The 19,800-nt window shown below is 41.1% G+C and overlaps 1 protein-coding gene across 5 annotated transcripts in view; it reads left to right on the top strand.

Moving 5' to 3' along the window:
- SCML2 (Scm polycomb group protein like 2) overlaps positions 1 to 19,800 on the top strand; it is a 102,543-nt gene that overhangs the window by 41,228 nt on the left and 41,515 nt on the right. For 4 of the 5 annotated variants that reach the window (XM_060086642.1, XM_060086641.1, XM_060086637.1 and 1 more), the window contains exons 6-7: positions 3,309 to 3,397; positions 15,432 to 15,675. In XM_060086642.1, coding sequence (XP_059942625.1) covers positions 3,309 to 3,397; positions 15,432 to 15,675 — 333 coding nt within the window. Of the gene's footprint in view, positions 1 to 168; positions 369 to 3,308; positions 3,398 to 15,431; positions 15,676 to 19,800 lie in introns of those variants that run through there. The other variant, XM_060086640.1, reaches the window with a different exon arrangement.

Consider the following 19,800-nt stretch of genomic DNA (forward strand, 5'->3'; position numbering starts at 1 on the left):
AGAGCAAGACTCATTCTGCCTTAAAACTTGAAATGTCAAAAACAGCTCTACTGGATTACTCATGCAGATTCAGAAACCCTTCTGGGGGAGAAGTTTGTAGCATTTGATATGAGTCACTTCCTCCCTCAATATTGTCTAATGAGCCATTCATCATTTTTGGTATGGAGATGAGCACAGCAGAAGGGTATGATTTTACATCGGGACTCCAGTTTCAGACTTGGGAATTTCATTACACCTATGTGGGAAGAAGTCACGGTGAGAGGGGTAGGAGTCAGTACCTATAGATCTTTGAAAAGGAGGAGATGGATGGAACTCTTCAGCAAAGGTTTTTAATACAAAGCTCTCAATTTTGACCAAGTTTTTAAAAGGTAAGAAGTGTGTGACACTAATTTTGTGCAAAAATTTTCTCTTTTAAAGAGTACCATGGTATTCTGTAGAATGTAAGGATTTAGTTTATTCTACATTCTGAGTGAATGGTGGGTATTGGTTTTTGTTTCTTCTTTACAATGCTAAAAATGAAAATTCTCTATTATAAAGCACAGTGAGAGAATGGATTTTTTTGTCTCCTACTAGTGAAAAGTTCCCTGAGAACCAAAAATGTAAGATAATAATAACTACTCTTTTAGCAATATCTTTTTATACTGTCCTTGCTGTAATTGTTACTTATTCCTAATTTGGTTTAAAATATTTGAAAAAACTAATCAGAGATGTGTTATTCCAAGAAGATGGTTTAGGGTGTATGTATTTTATGCTTTTCCCCTTTTCTTTCTTCATATCATTCACATTTTTCGTTGTTTATTTTTATAGTATTTCTTAAATCATACAGAATTCTGTAAGAGACATAATATAAACCTGAGGCTTAGTGCTTCTCTGTTTGGATTTTATTTCTCTGTTTACAACATGATACTATGTGTTTGTATTTTGTTTAAAGGAAACATAGCTATTGTGATTGTCAGCATTTCAAACACATAACCAAGTTTATAATCATTCTTTTTTCAAATTGCTTTTAGAGTTTATTAATTAAAAATATGAAATACATAGCAATACACGCTGATTAGTATGTATTTTGACAGCACATAATAAAAAAATACAGTTTTTGCCAATTTGCTCATCAGGCGCTTTTGAATAGTTTCCGTTTTAATATAACACAACTTATTTCATTTTCCTTTTTAAAAGGTTTATTTAAACCTTAAAGGTTATTATTTAAAAGGTTTTTTTTGTTTTTTTTTTTTTGGCTGCGTTGGGTCTTTGTTGCTGAGCATGGGCTTTCTCTAGTTGTGGCAAGCGGGGGCTACTCTTCGTTGTGGTGCATGGGCTTCTCATTGCAGTGGCGTCTCTTGTTGTGGAGCACAGGCCCTAGGCACCCAGGCTTCAGTAGTTGCAGCACGCAGGCTCAGTAGTTGCGGCACACAGGCCCTAGAGTGCGTGGGCTCAGTAGTTGCAGTGCATGGGCTCTAGGGCATGCAGGCTTCCGTAGTTGTGGCGTGTGGGCTCAGTAGTTGTGGCACACAGGCTTAGTTGCTCCGTGACCTGTGGGATCTTCCTGGACCAGGGATCGAACCCATGTCCTCTGCATTGGCAGGCGCATTCTTAACCACTGCACCACCAGGGAAGTCCCTAAAAGGTTTTTTTAAAGTTTCAACATACATGGAGAAAAGTGTACAGCTTATAAATGAGCACACTTGTATAACCAACACCCAAATCAAGAAGTAGAACATTGTCAGCACCCTAGAAGCCCGATTCCTGCTGATCCCCAGTCATATCCTCCTCCTTCCCAAAGGTAACTACTGTCCAGACTTCCTAATATCATGGATTAGTTTTATCTGTGTTTGAATTTTTAACATGCACTTTGATCTTTTTTGACCTTTTAATCTATGTTTGACTTTAGGCAATTAAAGAATTAAGAAATGCTAAATTAAAAAAGAAAATCGTGGTACATCAGGTAATAGGATAAGATGGGGGTTAAGAGAAAGGCATAAGGACCAGAGAATGATTCTTATGCACTATTCTAACCACAGTGTGGAGAATCCATGCTGTGGATAACTATTTATTAGATATCACTAATAATACTGATTTATTTTAAGAGAGTGTGTAACAACCCTCCCCCATTTTTCCCTAGCAACAATTATTTTCCTAGTCAGATTAAGGGTGTTTTGGTACATGATTATTATAGGATGACTTTCTGTCTGAAATTCCTTGCATATTTTATCCTATTGATGGACCCATTGCCAATGTGATTCATGTGCCTCCCTATCTTAATGCATGTATTCATCAGGGATGCATGCCAAGTTCTCACCAATTCTGGCATCAAGGGAGGCAAGTGTTGCATGTAACAGATTGCCCCCAGAAAATACTAAAACTAGCAGATGGTTGCTCCCCGCTGCACATGCCAGATGCTGTGATATTCACCATTAATTGATGAGATCTCTAGAGAAGACACCTGTTGAGTCTATTTTGATAGTACCTGATACAAGTTCTAAGATAAGATCATTTAGTGTGAGCAAAGATTACTAAAGTGAGAGCTGTCTTTTTTCCCAATATAATGTATGAAAAATTTCAAACCTACAAAAAAGGTGAAAGAATTTTACAGTGAACACCCACATACCCACTACCTAGGCTCTACCGGGTATCATTTTACTATACTTGCTTTATCACTTATCTGTCCATCTGTCCTCCTGTCGATTCATCAGTCCATCATATTTTTAAATGCACTTCAGGATAAGTTATTGACATCAGTGCATTTCTCCTAAATACGTTTGCATGCATATCATTAACTAGAGTTCACTGTTTATTTACAGGTTTTTTCCTCTTGAGGCGAAATTTACATATGGTGAAATGCACCATCATAAGTGTACATTTGCTGAGTTTGACAGAAAACTGTCTTTTGGAAAGGAAATAAGGCAGGGGCTCTGAGGAAAAGGAGGGACTGGAAGTCTTTTGCAGCCTTTTTACCCTGCGTGTGTGGTTGTTGGTGGGGAATGGAAGCTCTCCTGGGCTCTGGCTTGGATTTCTCCTAGTAGTATGGCCCATTCCCAACATATATGTGTATGTTGGTGAACCCTAGCTAGTGGCTTCTTTAAGATGAGAATTTCTACCCCCACTGTAGCATTCTTGTTTAATAGTACAGTGGATACAGTAGCACTGATTGGAGGGTGCACCAGCTCCTCTTGCCCATTTCCTGAGTTCCTCAATAAGAAAGTCATTCTCTGGAGGAGAATGGTAAATGAAACATTTTTTTAAATACCAACTTGCTGTAATATCACAGGGAGGCTTTTTAAAATTGATTTCTGCTTTATTTTATAAAATAGGGTACCAGATGAACACATCATCTTGGCCAATGTTCCTCTTGCGAACACTGAGTGGATCTGAAATGGCACCTGCAGCATTCTTTAAGAAGGTGAGAAAGATGTTATGAAAAGCTTCCATCAACTGGGCTGTGGTTTTATTGTTTCAGTGGGTGCTTAAATGCTTTGTCTTCTCTGATATGGAAAGCAAAAATGCTTTTAAAATTACTTGATTGGCAAGTGTATTAGTCTGCTCGGGCTGCTGTAGCAAAGTACCACAGACTGGGTGGCTTAAATTACTGATATTTATTTTTTCACATTTCTGGAGGCAAGAAGTCCAAGATCAAAGTGTCATCAGGGTTGGTTTCTGGTGAGGCCTCTCTTCTCAGCTTATCGTCTTTTCGCTCTGTCCTCACATGGCCTCTTCTCTGTGCATGCATGGAAGAGAGGGATCTTTGGTTTCCCTTTCTCTAGAAAAGACACTAGTCCTATGGGCTTAGGGCCCCACCGTTAGGACCTCACTTAACCTTTATTACCTCCTTAAATGTCTTGTTTCTAAATATAGTCACATTGGGAGTTAGGGCTTCAAATTATGAATTTTGGGAAGATGTAACTCAGTCCATAACAGTGGCTTGAACAGAAATTTATTTTCTCACAGCTCTGGAGGCTAGAAGTTGAGATCAAGGTGTCAGCAGGCTTGGTTTCTTTTGAGGCCCCTCTCCTTGGTTTATGGATAGTCGTCTTCTCCTCTTTGGGAGGAAAAGATACATGAGCTATGTATCTGCATCCTAACTTCCTCCTCTTATGAGGACATTGGTCATATTGGATTAGGGCCCACCATAATGGCCTTATTTTAACTTAATTATCTCTTTAAAGACCCTATCTCCAAATACAATCACATTCTGAGGTACTGGGGTTAGGACTTAAACATGAATTTTGGTTGGGTGGGCGGTGAGACATAGAGACACAATTCAGCCCGTAACAGCAAGTCATAAAAAAAGGCTCAGTTTTAATCATCCAGTAGTCAAAATGAATTAGTACCTTCTTTCTTGACCTCAGATACAAAAAGGGGTACTCTACTGGAAGCAAATGTTTGTTATTATTTTTTATGTACCTTCGGAAGTGAAGCTTCGCCTCAGTTTGCTATGTTACTCATCTCTTTGATATTGGAGAAAATGATGGGACAAAAAAACCACTTGAAAGTTACTTGGAGAGATTTGGTTGCAGAAGTAAAAGAATGTTATAAACAGTCATCAGAAAGAATTTGTTATAAGGAAATACTTGTTATATAACAAAGAGGGAAAATTCCAAAAATAGTTCATGCTCTTGAGAAAATGTTGAAAGAGTACACTGTGTTAAGAAACAATGAATGAAAGCCAAGTTTTAGTTAAATTATGGGTCAAAATATTTCTTTCTCACTCTCTGTCCTCATTGTTTTCTCAGTCACTTAAATTTTATTACAGCCATTCATATCAGGAATGGTAAACATTGATTGTAGGTTTTAAAAACTTTTCAAGAAGAGTAAAGATATAAAGATGTGCAGTGTCAATTGACATGATTCCTGCATTGCAAAGAAAAAATCTTTGAGTATAGCTTTGAGCAGCATGAATGCTGTAAGTGGGCTTACCCTACCAGCAAGGGGCACAGGTGAATGCAATCCCTTTGGGCATTGTGTAAAGCATATGTGAGGATAGCTAACAACAAAAGAGATGTTTAGTAGTAGTCTTTATTAAATACTTATTAGCTTAGGCTGTGGCTTTAGAAAAGCCACTGGATCTATTTTACTTATTAAGTTGCTTTATCAGCTAGTCACATGCCGCATGTCACATTATGTTTTTCATTTTTAAAATTATAAAAGTAATTCATCTTTGTGTGGGGGGAAAATCAAACTATATACTTAACTAAAGTGAAAAATGAGTGTCCGTTTATCCCGTCCATTCCTCCATTCTACTGTTCTCTCCAAAATGTTCTTCTTGACCTTTATCTGTGCATTCACAAGCATATATGGGCTTTTATTTCTTAAACATAAATTGGAATATATTTTGTGATTTAGTTTTACCCCTAAAATAGGGATTTTTTGAAATTTCCATTTCGTTTCATATATATTTTAGGTTGTATTGTACTCTTCTGTGGTATGGATTACCTTAAGTGGTTTAACCTCTCCCTAAGGATTGATGTTTAGGTTGTCTCCATATTCTTGCTTAAATCATCTACAGTGGACACTCTTATAGAATGTTCTATAGTTCATATAGAACTTTTTATATAAGTGTAAATGCCTACATTCTTAGAATTCCTGATTCAAAGGGAATGTATGCTTTAAGTGTTGAAATATACTGTTAAATTGCACCTTAAAAGGGTGTTCCAGACTATGCTCCAGTATTAGTGTATAGATATATTCGTATTCCCACACCTTTACTAGCAATGAATATTGTCTATCTTTTAAAATTTTGTGAATCTTTTTTTGGAGGTGGGAATGGTAATGGTATCCCATTGTAATTTGCATTGAAGTGATTACCAGTGAAATTGAACTTTTAAAATGTGTTTAATGGCCTTTTATTTTTCTGTGAATCGCCTGATTATAGCCTTTGCCTTTTTTCTACTGGATTTCTTTTCTTACTCTTACTGATTTGTGGGGTGCTCTTTTCAGCCAAGCTTGGAACTTGGCCAGGAGCCATCTTAAATCCTCACTCCTCCTTGACCCTGGCCTCTGGATAGCCAATTAATTAGGAAGGCCCACCTACTTAGCTTGCTAATTATTTCTTTGTTGTGTCTCTTCTTTCTAACCTTAATACCACTGCCCCTTGTGCAGGCTTTCCTCTTGCCTAGACTGTTCAGCTAGCCTTATAACTGCCTATAATTGTCACCCTTAAACACAACTGCTAGAAATATCTGATACAGAAGCCATATCATCACATCATTCCATACTTAAAACTCCTTTGAAGTTCCCATTTGCATTCAGGATGAAGTATAAGTTTGTTAATATGGCCTTTAAGGTGCTCTGTGATCTGCTTTACAGTTGCCACTTCTTGCTTTGGATTTTATGTTCTAAATTGCTTATAATAGCCTGTCCATACCATATTCCTTTTTTTAGGCTGATTATCTCTGGTTAATTCCTATTTTTATTTTAAGATTCATTTCAGGCATTAAATCCCCCAGGATACCTTCCCTATTTTTGCCTCTGTATTCTTATACTTCTGTAGCACGTTGTGCATATGTCAGTCATTTTTAAAAATTTATTTATTTATTTATTTATTTATGGCTGTGTTGGGTCTTCATTGCTGCATGTGGGCCTTTCTCTAGTTGCGTCGAGCAGAGGCTACTCTTCATTGCGGTGCGCGGGCTTCTCACGGCGGTGGCTTTTCTTGTTGTGGAGCACGGGCTCTAGGTGCACGGGCTTCAGTAGTTGTGGCTCGCGGGCTCTAGAGCACAGGCTCAGTAGTTGTGGTGCATGGGCTTAGTTGCACCACAGCATGTGGAGTCTTCCCGGACCAGGGCTTGAACCTGTGTCCCCTGCATTGGCAGGCGGATTCTGTCTTGTTTTGTTTTGTTTTGTTTTGTTTTGTTTGTGATACACGGGCCTCTCACTGTTGTGGCCTCTCCCGTTGCGGAGCACAGGCTCCAGACGCACAGGCTCAGTGGCCATGGCTCACGGGCCCAGCCGCTCCACGGCATGTGGGATCTTCCTGGACCGGGGCACGAACCCGTGTCCCCTGCATCGGCAGGTGGACTCTCAACCACTGCGCCACCAGGGAAGCCCGGCAGGTGGATTCTTTTTTTTTTTTTTTTTGCTGTACGCGGGCCTCTCACTGCTGTGGCCTCTCCCGTTGCGGAGCACAGGCTCCGGACACACAGGCTCCGCGGCCATGGCTCGCGGGCCCAGCCGCTCCGCGGCATGTGGGATCCTCCGGGATCGGGGCACGAACCCGTGTCCCCTGCATCGGCAGGCGGCCTCTCAACCACTGCGCCACCAGGGAAGCCCCCGGCAGGTGGATTCTTAACCACTGCGCCACCAGAGAAGTCCCCCATATGTCAGTCTTTGTGGTTATTGGATTATATTATTATTTTCACTGTCTCTTGGTTCCTAGACTGTGAGTTCGTTTTGAAAAGTTAACATGGCTTTGTATTTGCAGTGCCTATCATACGTCCTGGTACGTACTTGTTTGTTCGATGAATAAAGAAAGGATGGGGGAGTACAGGAGATGAATACATAGAGAGGGAGAAGGTAGGTTTAGTTTTCGACATGTTGAAGTGCCTCTGGGAAGTTTGAGGAGGAATGACTACCACCAGACATTAGACATAAAGTATTTAGAACTTAGAAATAAGGTTTGGCTTGGGTACGTGGATTTGGGAGTTTTTAGCTTAAATGGTAGGGGTGGAAGCCTTGAGCATGAATGAGGTAGTCCAAAGAGAATATATAGAAGGAGAAGAGAAGAGTGTCAAGTTTAGAACCTTGAGAAATACCCACTCACCTTTATGATGTATAAGTACCCATATCAGGTACTTAGTAGAGGTCAGTTAAAAGGAAAGCTGATTCTTGACTATTTGGTAGATAGGAAGTTCATCAGTTACATTAGCAAGAACTGAAGACCAGCTGAAAAGTGTCCTCAGATAGAGTTAAATTTGTAATTGTGGGGGCAGAATATTGATAGAGTTCATTCCTGATGGCCTCGATTTACTCTGAAATAGGAAACTGACAAAGGCTGGAGGGAAGGATTCATACATAGATGGAAAGTCTACTATATTCCAACACCAAGGCAGAGAGCTTACTCTGTGGTTTGGGAGAAAGTCAGTTAACAAATAAAGTAATGAATGTATAGTGAGGAAACATTATTGGTCTTAAGGCAAATGATAAAGGTTTGGAATAGCTGCCATGTGGGATGGGAGAGGGATCGACCTAGGGACATACAACAGTATTTTGGAGGGTTCACCTGAGAATGAAGACTAAATATGTGTAGCACTACATGTAGTAAGCATGTGGGACTTTTCTCCAGCAGTGCTTGGCAACTGAGAATAAATAGTAAAGTGGATGGTGATATTGAACTAAGGTTTGGAGGTAACAGAACAAGGACAAGGGGATAAGTTGGTTTGGGGTGCTGAGAAGAAAGTGGTGATATGATGCTCTGTAACCTGGACGTGAACGGGTGTGATAGAATGTTAGAGTGTTTGGTCCTCTTCTCTTCTTTTTTTTTAAAAAAATTATGTATGTATGTATGTATGTATGTATGTATGTATTTGGCTGTGCTGGGTCCTAGCTGCAGCACGTGGGACCTTTGTTGCTGTGTGCAGGATCTTCGTTACGGCACGCGGATTCTTAGTTGTGGCATGCATGTGGGATCTAGCTCCCTGACCATGGATCGAACCTGGGCCCCCCACATTGGGAGCGCAGAGTCTCAACCCCTGGACACCACCAGGGAAGTCCCCTCTTCTCTTCTTTATACAGTGAAACGGGACGTTTTGGGTTATCACAACTGTGTGTGTATGTGGGTGCTACTTATACCTAGTGAATAAAGATCAGGGATGCTACTAAACATCCTACACTGCACAGAACAGCCCCTACAACAGAATGTTCTGGTCCCAAATGACAGTAGTGTCATGTTCGAGAAACTCTGATCTGTATTAATTCCTTGCTGATCTCATCTAATTCCTGGCTTTAAATACAGTTTATATGCAGATGACTTTCAAATTTATATTTCCGCTCCAGACCTTTTGCTCCCAACTCAGACTTGTATATCCAGCCTACCTACTCAGTATCCCTACTTGGATGTCTAACAGACATGTCAAACTGCTCTACCTGCAGCCTTTCCCATATCAGGGAGTAGCAACTATCCTTCCATTTGCTTCTGCCAAAAACCTTGGCGATCATTTCTGTCGCACACTACATCCAGTCCATATGGAAACCCTATTTGCTGTACCTTCAAAATATATTTGAAATCCAACCACTTCTTGCCATCTCCGTTGCTATCCGGCTGGAACAAGCTGCCTTTATCTCTCACTTGGATTACTGTGGTAACCTCTTCATAGATCTCTTTATTTATAACCTTACAGTCTGTACTCAACACAGCAACCAGAGTATTCCATTTAAAACATAAGTGAGGGGCTTCCCTGGTGGCGCAGTGGTTGAGAGTCCGCCTGCCGATGCAGGGGACACGGGTTCGTGACCCGGTCTGGGAAGATCCCACATGCCGCGGAGCGGCTGGGCCCGTGAGCCATGGCCGCTGAGCCCGCGCGTCCGGAGCCTGTGCTCCGCAACAGGAGAGGCCACAACAGTGAGAGGCCCGCGTACCGCAGAAACAAACAAACAAACAAAAAGAAACATAAGTGAGATTATATCACTCCTCTGCTCAAAACCACCCAGGGGGCTCCCTGTTTTACTCAGAGTAAAAGCCAGAGTTCTTACAGTGGCCTCCACAGCTCTACATGATACGACCCGGCACTATCTCTGACCTCGTTTCCTACTGCCCACCCACTTGCATACTGCAGTTTAGCCACACTCTGCTTCCTTGTTCTTCGAATATTTCAGACACATCTCCTGTTTTAGGGCCTTGGCCCTGGCTGTTGGCTCTGCCTAGAACACTCTTTCTCTAAATAACTGCATGGTTAATAATCACCTCCTTCAGGCTTCTGTTCACATGTCACCTTCAGATGAGGCTTGTCCTGATTACCCTGTTTACAGTTGCACAACCCCTCCCGTACATTGCTCTCTGGATCTCCCTTTACTCTGCTCTTCCCTCTCTCTCTCTCTCTCTCTTTTTGCAGAGCACTTATCATTTATAACATAGAATATATTTTACTTCTTATGTTCCTCATCTTTCTCTTTACTAGCATGTGAGCACTGCAAGGGTGGGATTTTTGTTTTGCTAGCTAATATATATCAAGAACCTTCAGTAGTGTCTGGCATTTAGTAGGCACTCAGTAAATATTTGTAAATGAATAAATGAAGGTTAAAGGACTACAGTTCTTGATGAGGTCAAAGAAGTAATTGATTAAAAGTAAGAAAGTAGAAATTAAGGATAGGAGTTTGTGATCAGAGGTAGACTCTAGGAATATACCTGTAAACAAAGCTATAAAAAACTCCAGGCTTTATGAAGCTTACCTTCTAGCTTGGTAAATTTATAGTAAACCATAATAAATACATGTGTATTATGTTTGATAGTTGTATATGCTAAGGAGAAGGGAGGGTGTCATTTTAGATAGGTTGGCCAGGAAGGTCTTGCTGAGAAGTTGCCATTTGAGTGAAGTTGTGGAGAAAGGGAGAGAATGAACCTTGAGACTACAAGGGTAAGAATATTCCAGGCAGAAGGATAATGTAGGTAATGCTGAGACTGGCTTCAGTCAGAGGGATATGTGAAAAAGTAGCCTGTAAGGAGAACCATATTGTAGCTAAGCAAGGAGGGAGGTTAAAAGGCCATTCTTTGCTAGCCACCACCTAGAACAGAATCATTTTCTTACAGTAAAAGAAAAGAGAATGATCCCTTGTTTATTTTAGCTATTGCTTTTGCAAATTATATCTTTGTGTTTAGGAAGTCATTCAAGAATGAATGATGGGCCTCCCTGGTGGCGCAGTGGTTGAGAGTCCGCCTGCCGATGCAGGGGATACGGGTTCGTGCCCCAGTCTGGGAGGATCCCACATGCCGCGGAGCGGCTGGGCCCGTGAGCCATGGCCGCTGAGCCTGCGCGTCCGGAGCCTGTGCTCCGCAACGGGAGAGGCCACAACAGTGAGAGGCCCGCATACCGCAAAAAGAAAAAAAAAAAAAAAAAAAGAATGAATGATGACAAACTTTATATATATTTTTTAATTAATTAATTTTTGGGGCTGCATTGGGTCTTTGTTGCTGCGCGTGGGCTTTCTTTAGTTGCGGCGAGTGGGGGCTACTCTTTGTTGTGGTGCACGGGCTTCTCACTGCGGTGGCTTCTCTTGTTGCAGAGCATGGGCTCTAGGCGTGTGGGCTCTAGAGCGCAGGCTCAGTAGTTGTGGCTCACCAGCTTGGTTGCTCCACGGCATACGGGATCTTCCCGGACCAGGGCTCGAACCTGTGTCCCCTGCATTGGCAGGCGGATTCTTAACCACTGCGCCATCAGGGAAGCCCACGAACTATATTCTTTAAAAACATATTTTAGGGCTCGAGCCCTGTTCCGAGAAGATCCAACATTCCGCTGAGCAACTAAGCCCGTGAGCCACAACTGCTGAGCCTGCGTGCCTAGAGCCCATGCTCTGCAACAAGAGAAGCCACCGGAATGAGAAGCCCGCGTGCCACAACGAAAAGTAGCCCCTGCCTGCCGCAACTAGAGAAAGACCGCGCACAGCAACGAAGACCCAAAGCAGCTAAAAATAAATAAATAAGTAAATAAATTTATTTTAAGAAAACAACACATTTTAAAGCAACTTTGTATCATTACCTTTTGTGGACAGCAGAGGGAACCATTTTGCCAGTTACCTAAATCTGGAAGGAGGTTGTTTTGAGATAAGTCCTTTCATTTACTGTGTTATTAAAACAGTAGTTCCTTTGATTTTTTTAAAATAAAAATTTGTTTTCTTCTAGAGCTTTATTAATATTTATTTGTATGGCTGCACTTATGTAAGAAAATTTGATAGAGTTTTCATGAAATCTAGAAGAATTAATAAACAGTATGAAAATCTTTAGAGAATAAATTGCATTTTGTCTGTAATCATTTTCTGGTTTTTGTTACTTGCCAGCCAGTAGTGATATTGATAACATACTGTCATATTGGGATTTCTTTTTAGGTTATACATTTGAATTTTAAAATTAGTTCTGTTTCTCTTGTCATGACTGTCTTAAATCTGTTTTGTAGCAGAAAATGTATATTGCCATTTGATCTAGTTTACTTTGCTATGGAAAGTCTTACTCTGTTAAATGACAGTGTAAGGCCCTGTGATCCTTATATGTGTCTTGAATGTTTTTTGTATTCTGTGAATGTCTAGCACAAATATATCAACCTCCATGGTTATACTTTGTAAAATCTGCCCCCGCCTTCTTTCCATATGTAATAACTGATAACGGACCTTTGGCCCTTTCACGAAGTGTCAGTATGTGACTCTGCTTCTTACTTACCAGCTATTTATCAAATACTTTGATCCTTGATCAATCTAACTTTTGCCCTGCTGACTTTCTGGGTGGTGTTTTGTTTTTTGTTTTTTGTTTTTTTTTTTGCCGTACGCGGGCCTCTCACTGTTGTGGCCTCTCCCGTGACGCGCAGGCTCAGCGGCCATGGCTCATGGGCCCAGCCGCACCACGGCATGTGGGATCTTCCCGGACCGGGGCACAGACCCGTGTCCCCTGCATCGGCAGGCGGGCTCTCAACCACTGCGCCAGCAGGGAAACCCTTCAGGGTGGTTTTAAGAATCATATTAAGAATATGTAATTAAAAGGACTTTGAAGGCTAAGAATTAAGGAATTTTCAGATTGCAAGGCTAAAGGAAACAGAGAAAGCATGGGATGTTGAGATGGGTTTAAAGGAGGCTTTTTTTTTTAAAAAAACATCTTTATTGGAGTATAATTGCTTTACAGTAAAGGAGGCATTTTTAAAAGGAACAAATCTACCAGATAGGTTTTTAAAATTATATCTTGGTGAAAGAGTTAGTTGAGAGCTCATTTAGTGTTCTCCAGGTGATTCCTTGGTTCATTCATTTAAAAAATGCTTACTGTTGGGTACTGTGCTGGAAATAACAATATGTAAAAGATGTGGTACTTGGCTTTAAGAATCCCTTTGTCTCATAGAGGAGTGAACACATTTTATTTTTTAAGTTTTTGGCTGCACCCCACGGCATGTGGTATCTTAGCTCCCCAACCAGGGATTGAACCCACATGTCCTGCATCGGAAGGCAGAGTCTTAACCACTGGACTGCTGGGGAAGTCCCAGAGGAGTGAACACATTTTAACAATAGTTTCACAATTGAAGGCAAGAGCACCTCTTTGGTGGGCCTTGGAGTGGGCAGGCATTGGTCAGGGAAGCCTTAAAGAGACCAGGAGAATTGGGCTTTGAAATGTGGATGAGTTGGAGTTGGCCCAGCAGATGATGGGGTGTAGGGTGTTTCACAAAGTTGGCTATTTAAGTTTAAAATCTAGCTCTGATACTTATGGTATAGTCTTAGGCCACTGTGCATCAGTTTTATCATCTGTAAAATGGGTATAATAATTGCACTGACTTTATAGGATTGTTGTGAGAATTAAATGAATATATGGAAAATATTTAAACTGTGCCTGGCATATACTAAACAATTGAAGGTTACCTTTTTTTTATATATATAATAAGCACTCCTTAAGGTAGGTAGGTTTATTTATTTATTTATGTATGTATGTGTGGCTGCGTTGGGTCTTCGTTGCTGGGCGTAAGCTTTCTCTAGTTGCGGTGAGCAGGGGCTACTCTTTGTTGCAGTGCACAGGCTTCTCACTGCGGTGGCTTCTCTTGTTGCGGCTCTCGGGCTCTAGAGCGCAGGCTTCAGTAGTTGTGGCGGGTGGGCTTAGTTGCTCCGTGGCATGTGGGATCTTCCTGGACCAGGGCTGGAACCCATGTCCCCTGCATTGACAGGCGGATTCTTAACCACTGCACCACCAGGGAAGTCCCCTGAAGGTTTAACTTTCAATATCGTTATTCTAAAGATCTAGCAGGTAGAATTGGCAGGTTGTGGTCTTTGATTGTGTTAAGGGGAAAGGATACATCTAGGATAGTGGTTCTCAGCCTTGGATCTGGGCAATTAAAACATGCCCTGAGCCCCACCTAGACTGATTTAATCAATAGCGCTGGCAGTGTGGCTCCAGGTGATTCTAATGTTCAGTCAGGCTGAGAACCACAAGTCTAGGACCATTTCCAGGTTTCTGGCTTGGGTGATTGGATTGCTGATGGTGCCATTTACTAGGATAAAAAGCAAATTGAAGGGCTTCCCTGGTGGGGCTTCCCTGGTGGGGCTTCCCTGGTGGGGCTTCCCTGGTGGGGCTTCCCTGGTGGGGCTTCCCTGGTGGGGCTGTGGTTGAGAGTCCGCCTGCCGATGCAGGGGACACGGGTTCGTGCCCCGGTCCGGGAAGATCCTATATGTCGCGGAGCGGCTGGGCCCGTGATCCATAGGCCGCTGAGCCCGCGCATCTAGAGCCTGTGCTCCGCAACGGGAGAGGCCATAACAGTGAGAGGCCCGCATACCGCAAAAAAATAAAAGAGCAAATTGAAAAAAAAACAACAGATGTTGCTTTTAACATAGCACTTGGTCTTTCTAAGAATCCTGTTAGCATTTGCATGCTTTAACTTTCTGTAACTAAGGAATACTTTTATTTTTTAAAAACATTTATTTATTTATTTATTTGGCTGCTGTCAGGTCTTAGTTGTGACACGTGGGATCTTTCATTGCGGCATGCGGGCTCTTCCTTGTGGCGTGTGGGCTTGTCTCTAATTGTGGCAGGTGGGCTGTAGAGCAGGGCAAGCCCCGCAGCGTGTGGGGTCTTAGTGCCCTGACCAGGGATCGAACCCGTGTCCCTTGCATTGGAAGGTGGATTCTTAACCACTGGACCACCAGGGAAGTCCTTAAGGAATACTTTTAATTATTTGTTTCTGGATTGCATATCATAAATGACCCCAGACTTGTGTGACTTTCATGTTCTTGTATCTGCATTTTATATTTGAGTTTTTTTTTTAGATATTACCTGCTGCTGTTCCTTCTCTTTGGACTTACTATCTTTCAAAATACCCTATAATTTATATATTTTTAGGTTTGTTTGACTCTCTCTTTTAAAATTTCTTGTTATTGCTTCCTCCCCTTCATCCTATCTGGCTCCCCTACCCCTGCTACCACCACTACTAGAATATAAGCTCCACCAGAGCAGGGATCTTGATATTTTTGTTCACTTATGAATGCTAAATTCCTGGTACATAGTATATAATACATACTTCTTGAGTGAATGAATGAATGCATTACTGGCAGGCTGGTTTTGTTTTCTTCTAGGTTCTTGGCTCTGCTCCAGAGTAAGTGAGATATTGTAGAGCAGAGTTTCAGAGGAATCTGTGAGAACTGTTTCTTCCTGTATTTAATTGATAAACATGAAGCTTAATTTTTGGTTGCTAAAGATTGTAAGAATACAACTGAGCAAATGCTTCTTAATACATTTTAATAATGAAAACTTTTTTCTAATGTTTTGGTAGGAACCACCAAAGCCACCTCTAAATAGTTTTAAAGTGGGAATGAAACTTGAAGCTATAGACAAAAAGAACCCTTATCTGATCTGCCCTGCAACTATTGGAAATGTTAAAGGAGATGAAGTTTATATCACATTCGACGGCTGGAGTGGAGCTTTTGATTATTGGTGCAAGTATGATTGTCGAGATATTTTCCCAGTTGGGTGGTGTCGCCTGACAGGAGATGTATTACAACCACCAGGAACTCATGGTAAGATAATAACTAACTAATACATGTTCTTTTATTTTCTTGAAGTTAGATCTAACTGCTCTTGGCATTGAGGGTAGGATTTCATGTCCAACTGAGGAGCACCAGGCAGAACAGCGAGGGTACTGTCCAGGTTAGAGAACTGGAGGTAAAAGTTTACAATTAGAATTTTTGAGGGCCAACACAACATCATGGTCTGAATTGACAGTCCACACTGGGGAATATGGACAAAGCTACAAGTCACACTTAGACTATTGAAGTCTTGCTGCTAGAAACATTTTGGGGTGCTCAGGTACCTTTATAGTTGATATTCTATTTAAAATTACACACGGCATTCCATTGTTTGTATCTTGAAGATAGTTTTTAAAAGGTTGGGCATAACAAGTGTTATATACATGTTTTACATGATTTTGGTTGTTTTTTCTAGTTAAATTGATACTTTGATAGTGTTAAGTAAAATCTACATGTCTGTAAAAATTTTTGACTGTGGAAGCCATCATAGATCAGTATGTTATTTCCGTCATGTGTTTATCAGTTGTAACACTGCGCTTCCTAAGTTGAATATAGTGTCATCTAGCGTAGATATTTTCTTTCAAAGAAAAGTCATCAAAATATTGAAGCTCCTTGGTTGACTCTTCCAAGGACGTAGACATGGCTAACCTGGTCTTCTGTGATGGAATAACTGCTGAGATTTAAGTGGAGTCTAAGCACAGAACCCAATCATTTGGCCTAAGTTAAATGTAAACTTGTAAGTGGAATCAAATGTAAACATAGTTAAAATTTACCCCACTAAATTTATTTATTTATACCAGAAAAAAAAAGATGGGTGTAGCAAATGAGTAGGTAGTGTGGTGGAGGAGGGCAGTGGCTAGGTATGAGCACATAGCCGTATTATTCTTGTAACTGCTATTAGAATCTTCTGTAATTTGGAACTTTAACACATCCCATTATACTACAATACTACATACCATGATGATCTTTTTGTTAGGTACCTCTTTGGTTCCCTGCTGCCATAATTTTAGGAAAGAGATGTTAATGGTTGATTTTTGTAAAATTTAGTGTGATACAGATTTATGTGCATATGATACTAAAATAAGGCATGGGAAATCCCTCACGGTCCAGTGGTTAGGACTGCATGTTTCCACAGCAGAGGGCACGGGTTCAATCCCTGGTCGGGGAACTAAGATCCCACAAGCCCTGTGGTGCGGCCAATAAATAAATAAATAAAATAAGGCATAGTCTCTGCCCTCAAGAAGTTTACCTTCTAGTGGGAGAGGGATGAATGGAGGGATAGACTTTAAAAAAAAATACAATACAGAATTAGCAGTGTAAAACTAGGGATGTATGCTAGATATGAAGGTGCCCAAAAGACATCTGGTCTGTTTAGGCTGGCGGAAAGGTGGCTGGGTAAAGGAAAGCTTCACAAAAAGACACATGATGTGAGTATTAAGAGAGAAGAAGGAGTTTGCCAGGCAGAATGGAGATAAAGGTAGGGTGGACACATCACAAAGGTGTGAAATTGCGCAGTGTGTTCTGAAAACTCGTGAGTTCAATTTGGGACATGGTAACTTTGGAATGTGTAGCCCAGAATGATACTGTCCTTCAGTAACTGGTCTCCCTATTTTTTTCCTTAATAACACAGTTTGGCTGCCTAACATAAAGACTAGATTTCCAGCCTTTTTAGCAGTTAGTTATGGCTGTGAGACTTAAGTCCTTGTCAGTGGGATAAAAGTACAGGTAGTGTGTTACAGAGAAGTGAATGTACCATTCTCTCTTCCTTCTTCTTGCTTCTGTCCTGCTGCTAGGAGTGTGGTTGTTTTGGATGGAGCTCTATCTTGGATTATGAAATGGGGACCATATTCTAGGCATTTCGAAGTGGAAAGCAGAAAGGAGCCAGAGTCCCTGAGAACTTTGTGGAGCAGAATTTTTATGCTAGCCTATTCCAGACTATTATTTGAGAGAAATAAATTTCTGTGTTATATAAACCACTGTTTTAGGCTTTTCTGTTACTGTTAGCTGAATTTAATCCTAACTGATTCAGGGTAATTTAGGACATCTGGGTAGACATGTCCATTGGATGGATGTACATGCATGTATGAAGCCTAAAAGAGTTAGGTCTTGGTTGACAAAGCAGGTTTGAGAATCATCACGTTCATTCAGATAAATACGCTTTGTGTCAGGTGGGATTATAGGTCCTGGCGGGGGAGTTGGTGTGGAGGTGGGCAGCTTACACATCCTGTTGATAGCAGTGAGTGGTGGAAGTTTTGGGTGTGATTTTATTTATACATGTGTAACAGGTGGAGGTAGATGAGGATCAACCACAGAACCTTGTGGGTCAACATTTAAAACAATAATTCTCACACTGGAATCACCTGGGAGAGCTTGTTAAAAGGCTGATATCCTGATGCTCACATCTAGGGGTTCTGAATCCATAGGTCTGGAGTGGGGCTTAGGTGTTTCCATTTTACATGATTTGAAGCCCAGACTTCGAGAAACACAAGAATAAGAGATGGGTAGATGATAGAATTCAGTTTAGGACACTGAGAAAAAGTATATAAATGTAGGAAAAGCACTAGGTTGATTCCCCCAACAACAGGAGAGGAAATATTTTAAGCAAATAAGTATTCAACACTATCAAATGCAGTATAAAACTTAAGAGAGAGCTCATTAGTGGTCTTAAATAAGTAAAAGCGTAGTTGCTAGACTTCTTTGAAAAACCAGATTTAGGAAGTTGAGGAGTAAATAGGAGATGCAAAGTGTTTTTAAAAATGTGACTTCATTGGCTTCCCTGGTGGCGCAGTGGTTGAGAGTCTGCCTGCCGATGCAGGGGACACGGGTTCGTGCCCCGGTCCGGGAAGATCCCATGTGCCGCCGAGCGGTTAGGCCCGTGAGCCATGGCTGCTGAACCTGCGCGTCTAGAGCCTGTGCTCCGCAACGGGAGAGGCCACAACAGTGAGAGGCCCGCGTATCACACACACACACACAAAAATGCGACTTCAATACTTTCTGAAATATGCCTCCTCTGTCCTTTACCCCACTAGACAGTTCACCAGTTAATGTGAAATTTAGAACCTTTACCTCAATTTTTATTCCTTTACCCTCTACCATTTATAGTTGTCTTAAATATTTCCTCTATATTCATTGAGAGTGGCATTATACAGTGTGATAATTTTGGCTTCAATCATAAAACATAATTTAGAAAACTCAAGAAGAGAAGGAAAATCTATTGTATTTATGCACAGTTTTGTCCTTTCAGTTGTTCATTCTTCTTTCCTGATTTTCAAAGATTCCTTCTTTTTTTTTTTTTTTTTTTTTTTTTTTTTGCGGTACACGGGCTTCTCGCTGTTGTGGCCTCTCCCGTTGCGGAGCACAGGCTCCGGACACGCAGGCTCAGCGGCCATGGCTCACGGGCCCAGCCGCTCCGCGGCATGTGGGATCTTCCCGGACCGGGGCACAAACCCATGTCCCCTGCATCGGCAGGTGGACTCTCAACCAGTGCGCCACCAGGGAAGCCCCAAAGATTCCTTCTTTTATCTTTTTTTTTTCTGTTTAGAGAACTTGTTTTAGTCATTCTTTTAGGGTATGTTGGCTGGCAACAAATTTTTAGTTTTCCTTCATCTAAGAATGTCTTTATTTCCCCTTCATTCTTGAAAGGTGGTTGCTGGATATAGAATTCCAGGTTGGCAGTTGTTTTCTTTGTGCACTTTAAAAATGTTGTGCAACTTCCTTCTGGCTTCCATGGTTTCTGATGAGAAGTTTGCTTTTATTCGAATGTTTTTCCCCTATAGGTTCCATTATGATTATGGGTCTGTTTTTCCTTGTAGTTCTTCTAGTATTTACATTATGCTCTATCTGTTTTCTGGCTCCATTATCAGGTGTGTACAAATTTGAATTATCTCATAACTTTCTGGTCCATTGAACCTTCTGTAGTAATCCTCTTTATGTTTTTTGTTTGTTTTGTTTTTGTAGCTTAAAGTCTGCTTTTATCTTGTATTAATGTAGCTATACCAGCTTTTTGTTGTTGTTGTTGTTATACCAGCTTTTATTTGGTTGGTGTTCTTATTCTCTCTCTTTCTCTTTCTAATGTTCAGCCTTTATCTATCCTAATCTAAAGAGATGCATTTCTTG

Source organism: Mesoplodon densirostris, chromosome X (assembly GCF_025265405.1).
Source record: "Mesoplodon densirostris isolate mMesDen1 chromosome X, mMesDen1 primary haplotype, whole genome shotgun sequence".
In the NCBI taxonomy this organism is placed as follows: domain Eukaryota; kingdom Metazoa; phylum Chordata; class Mammalia; order Artiodactyla; family Ziphiidae; genus Mesoplodon; species Mesoplodon densirostris.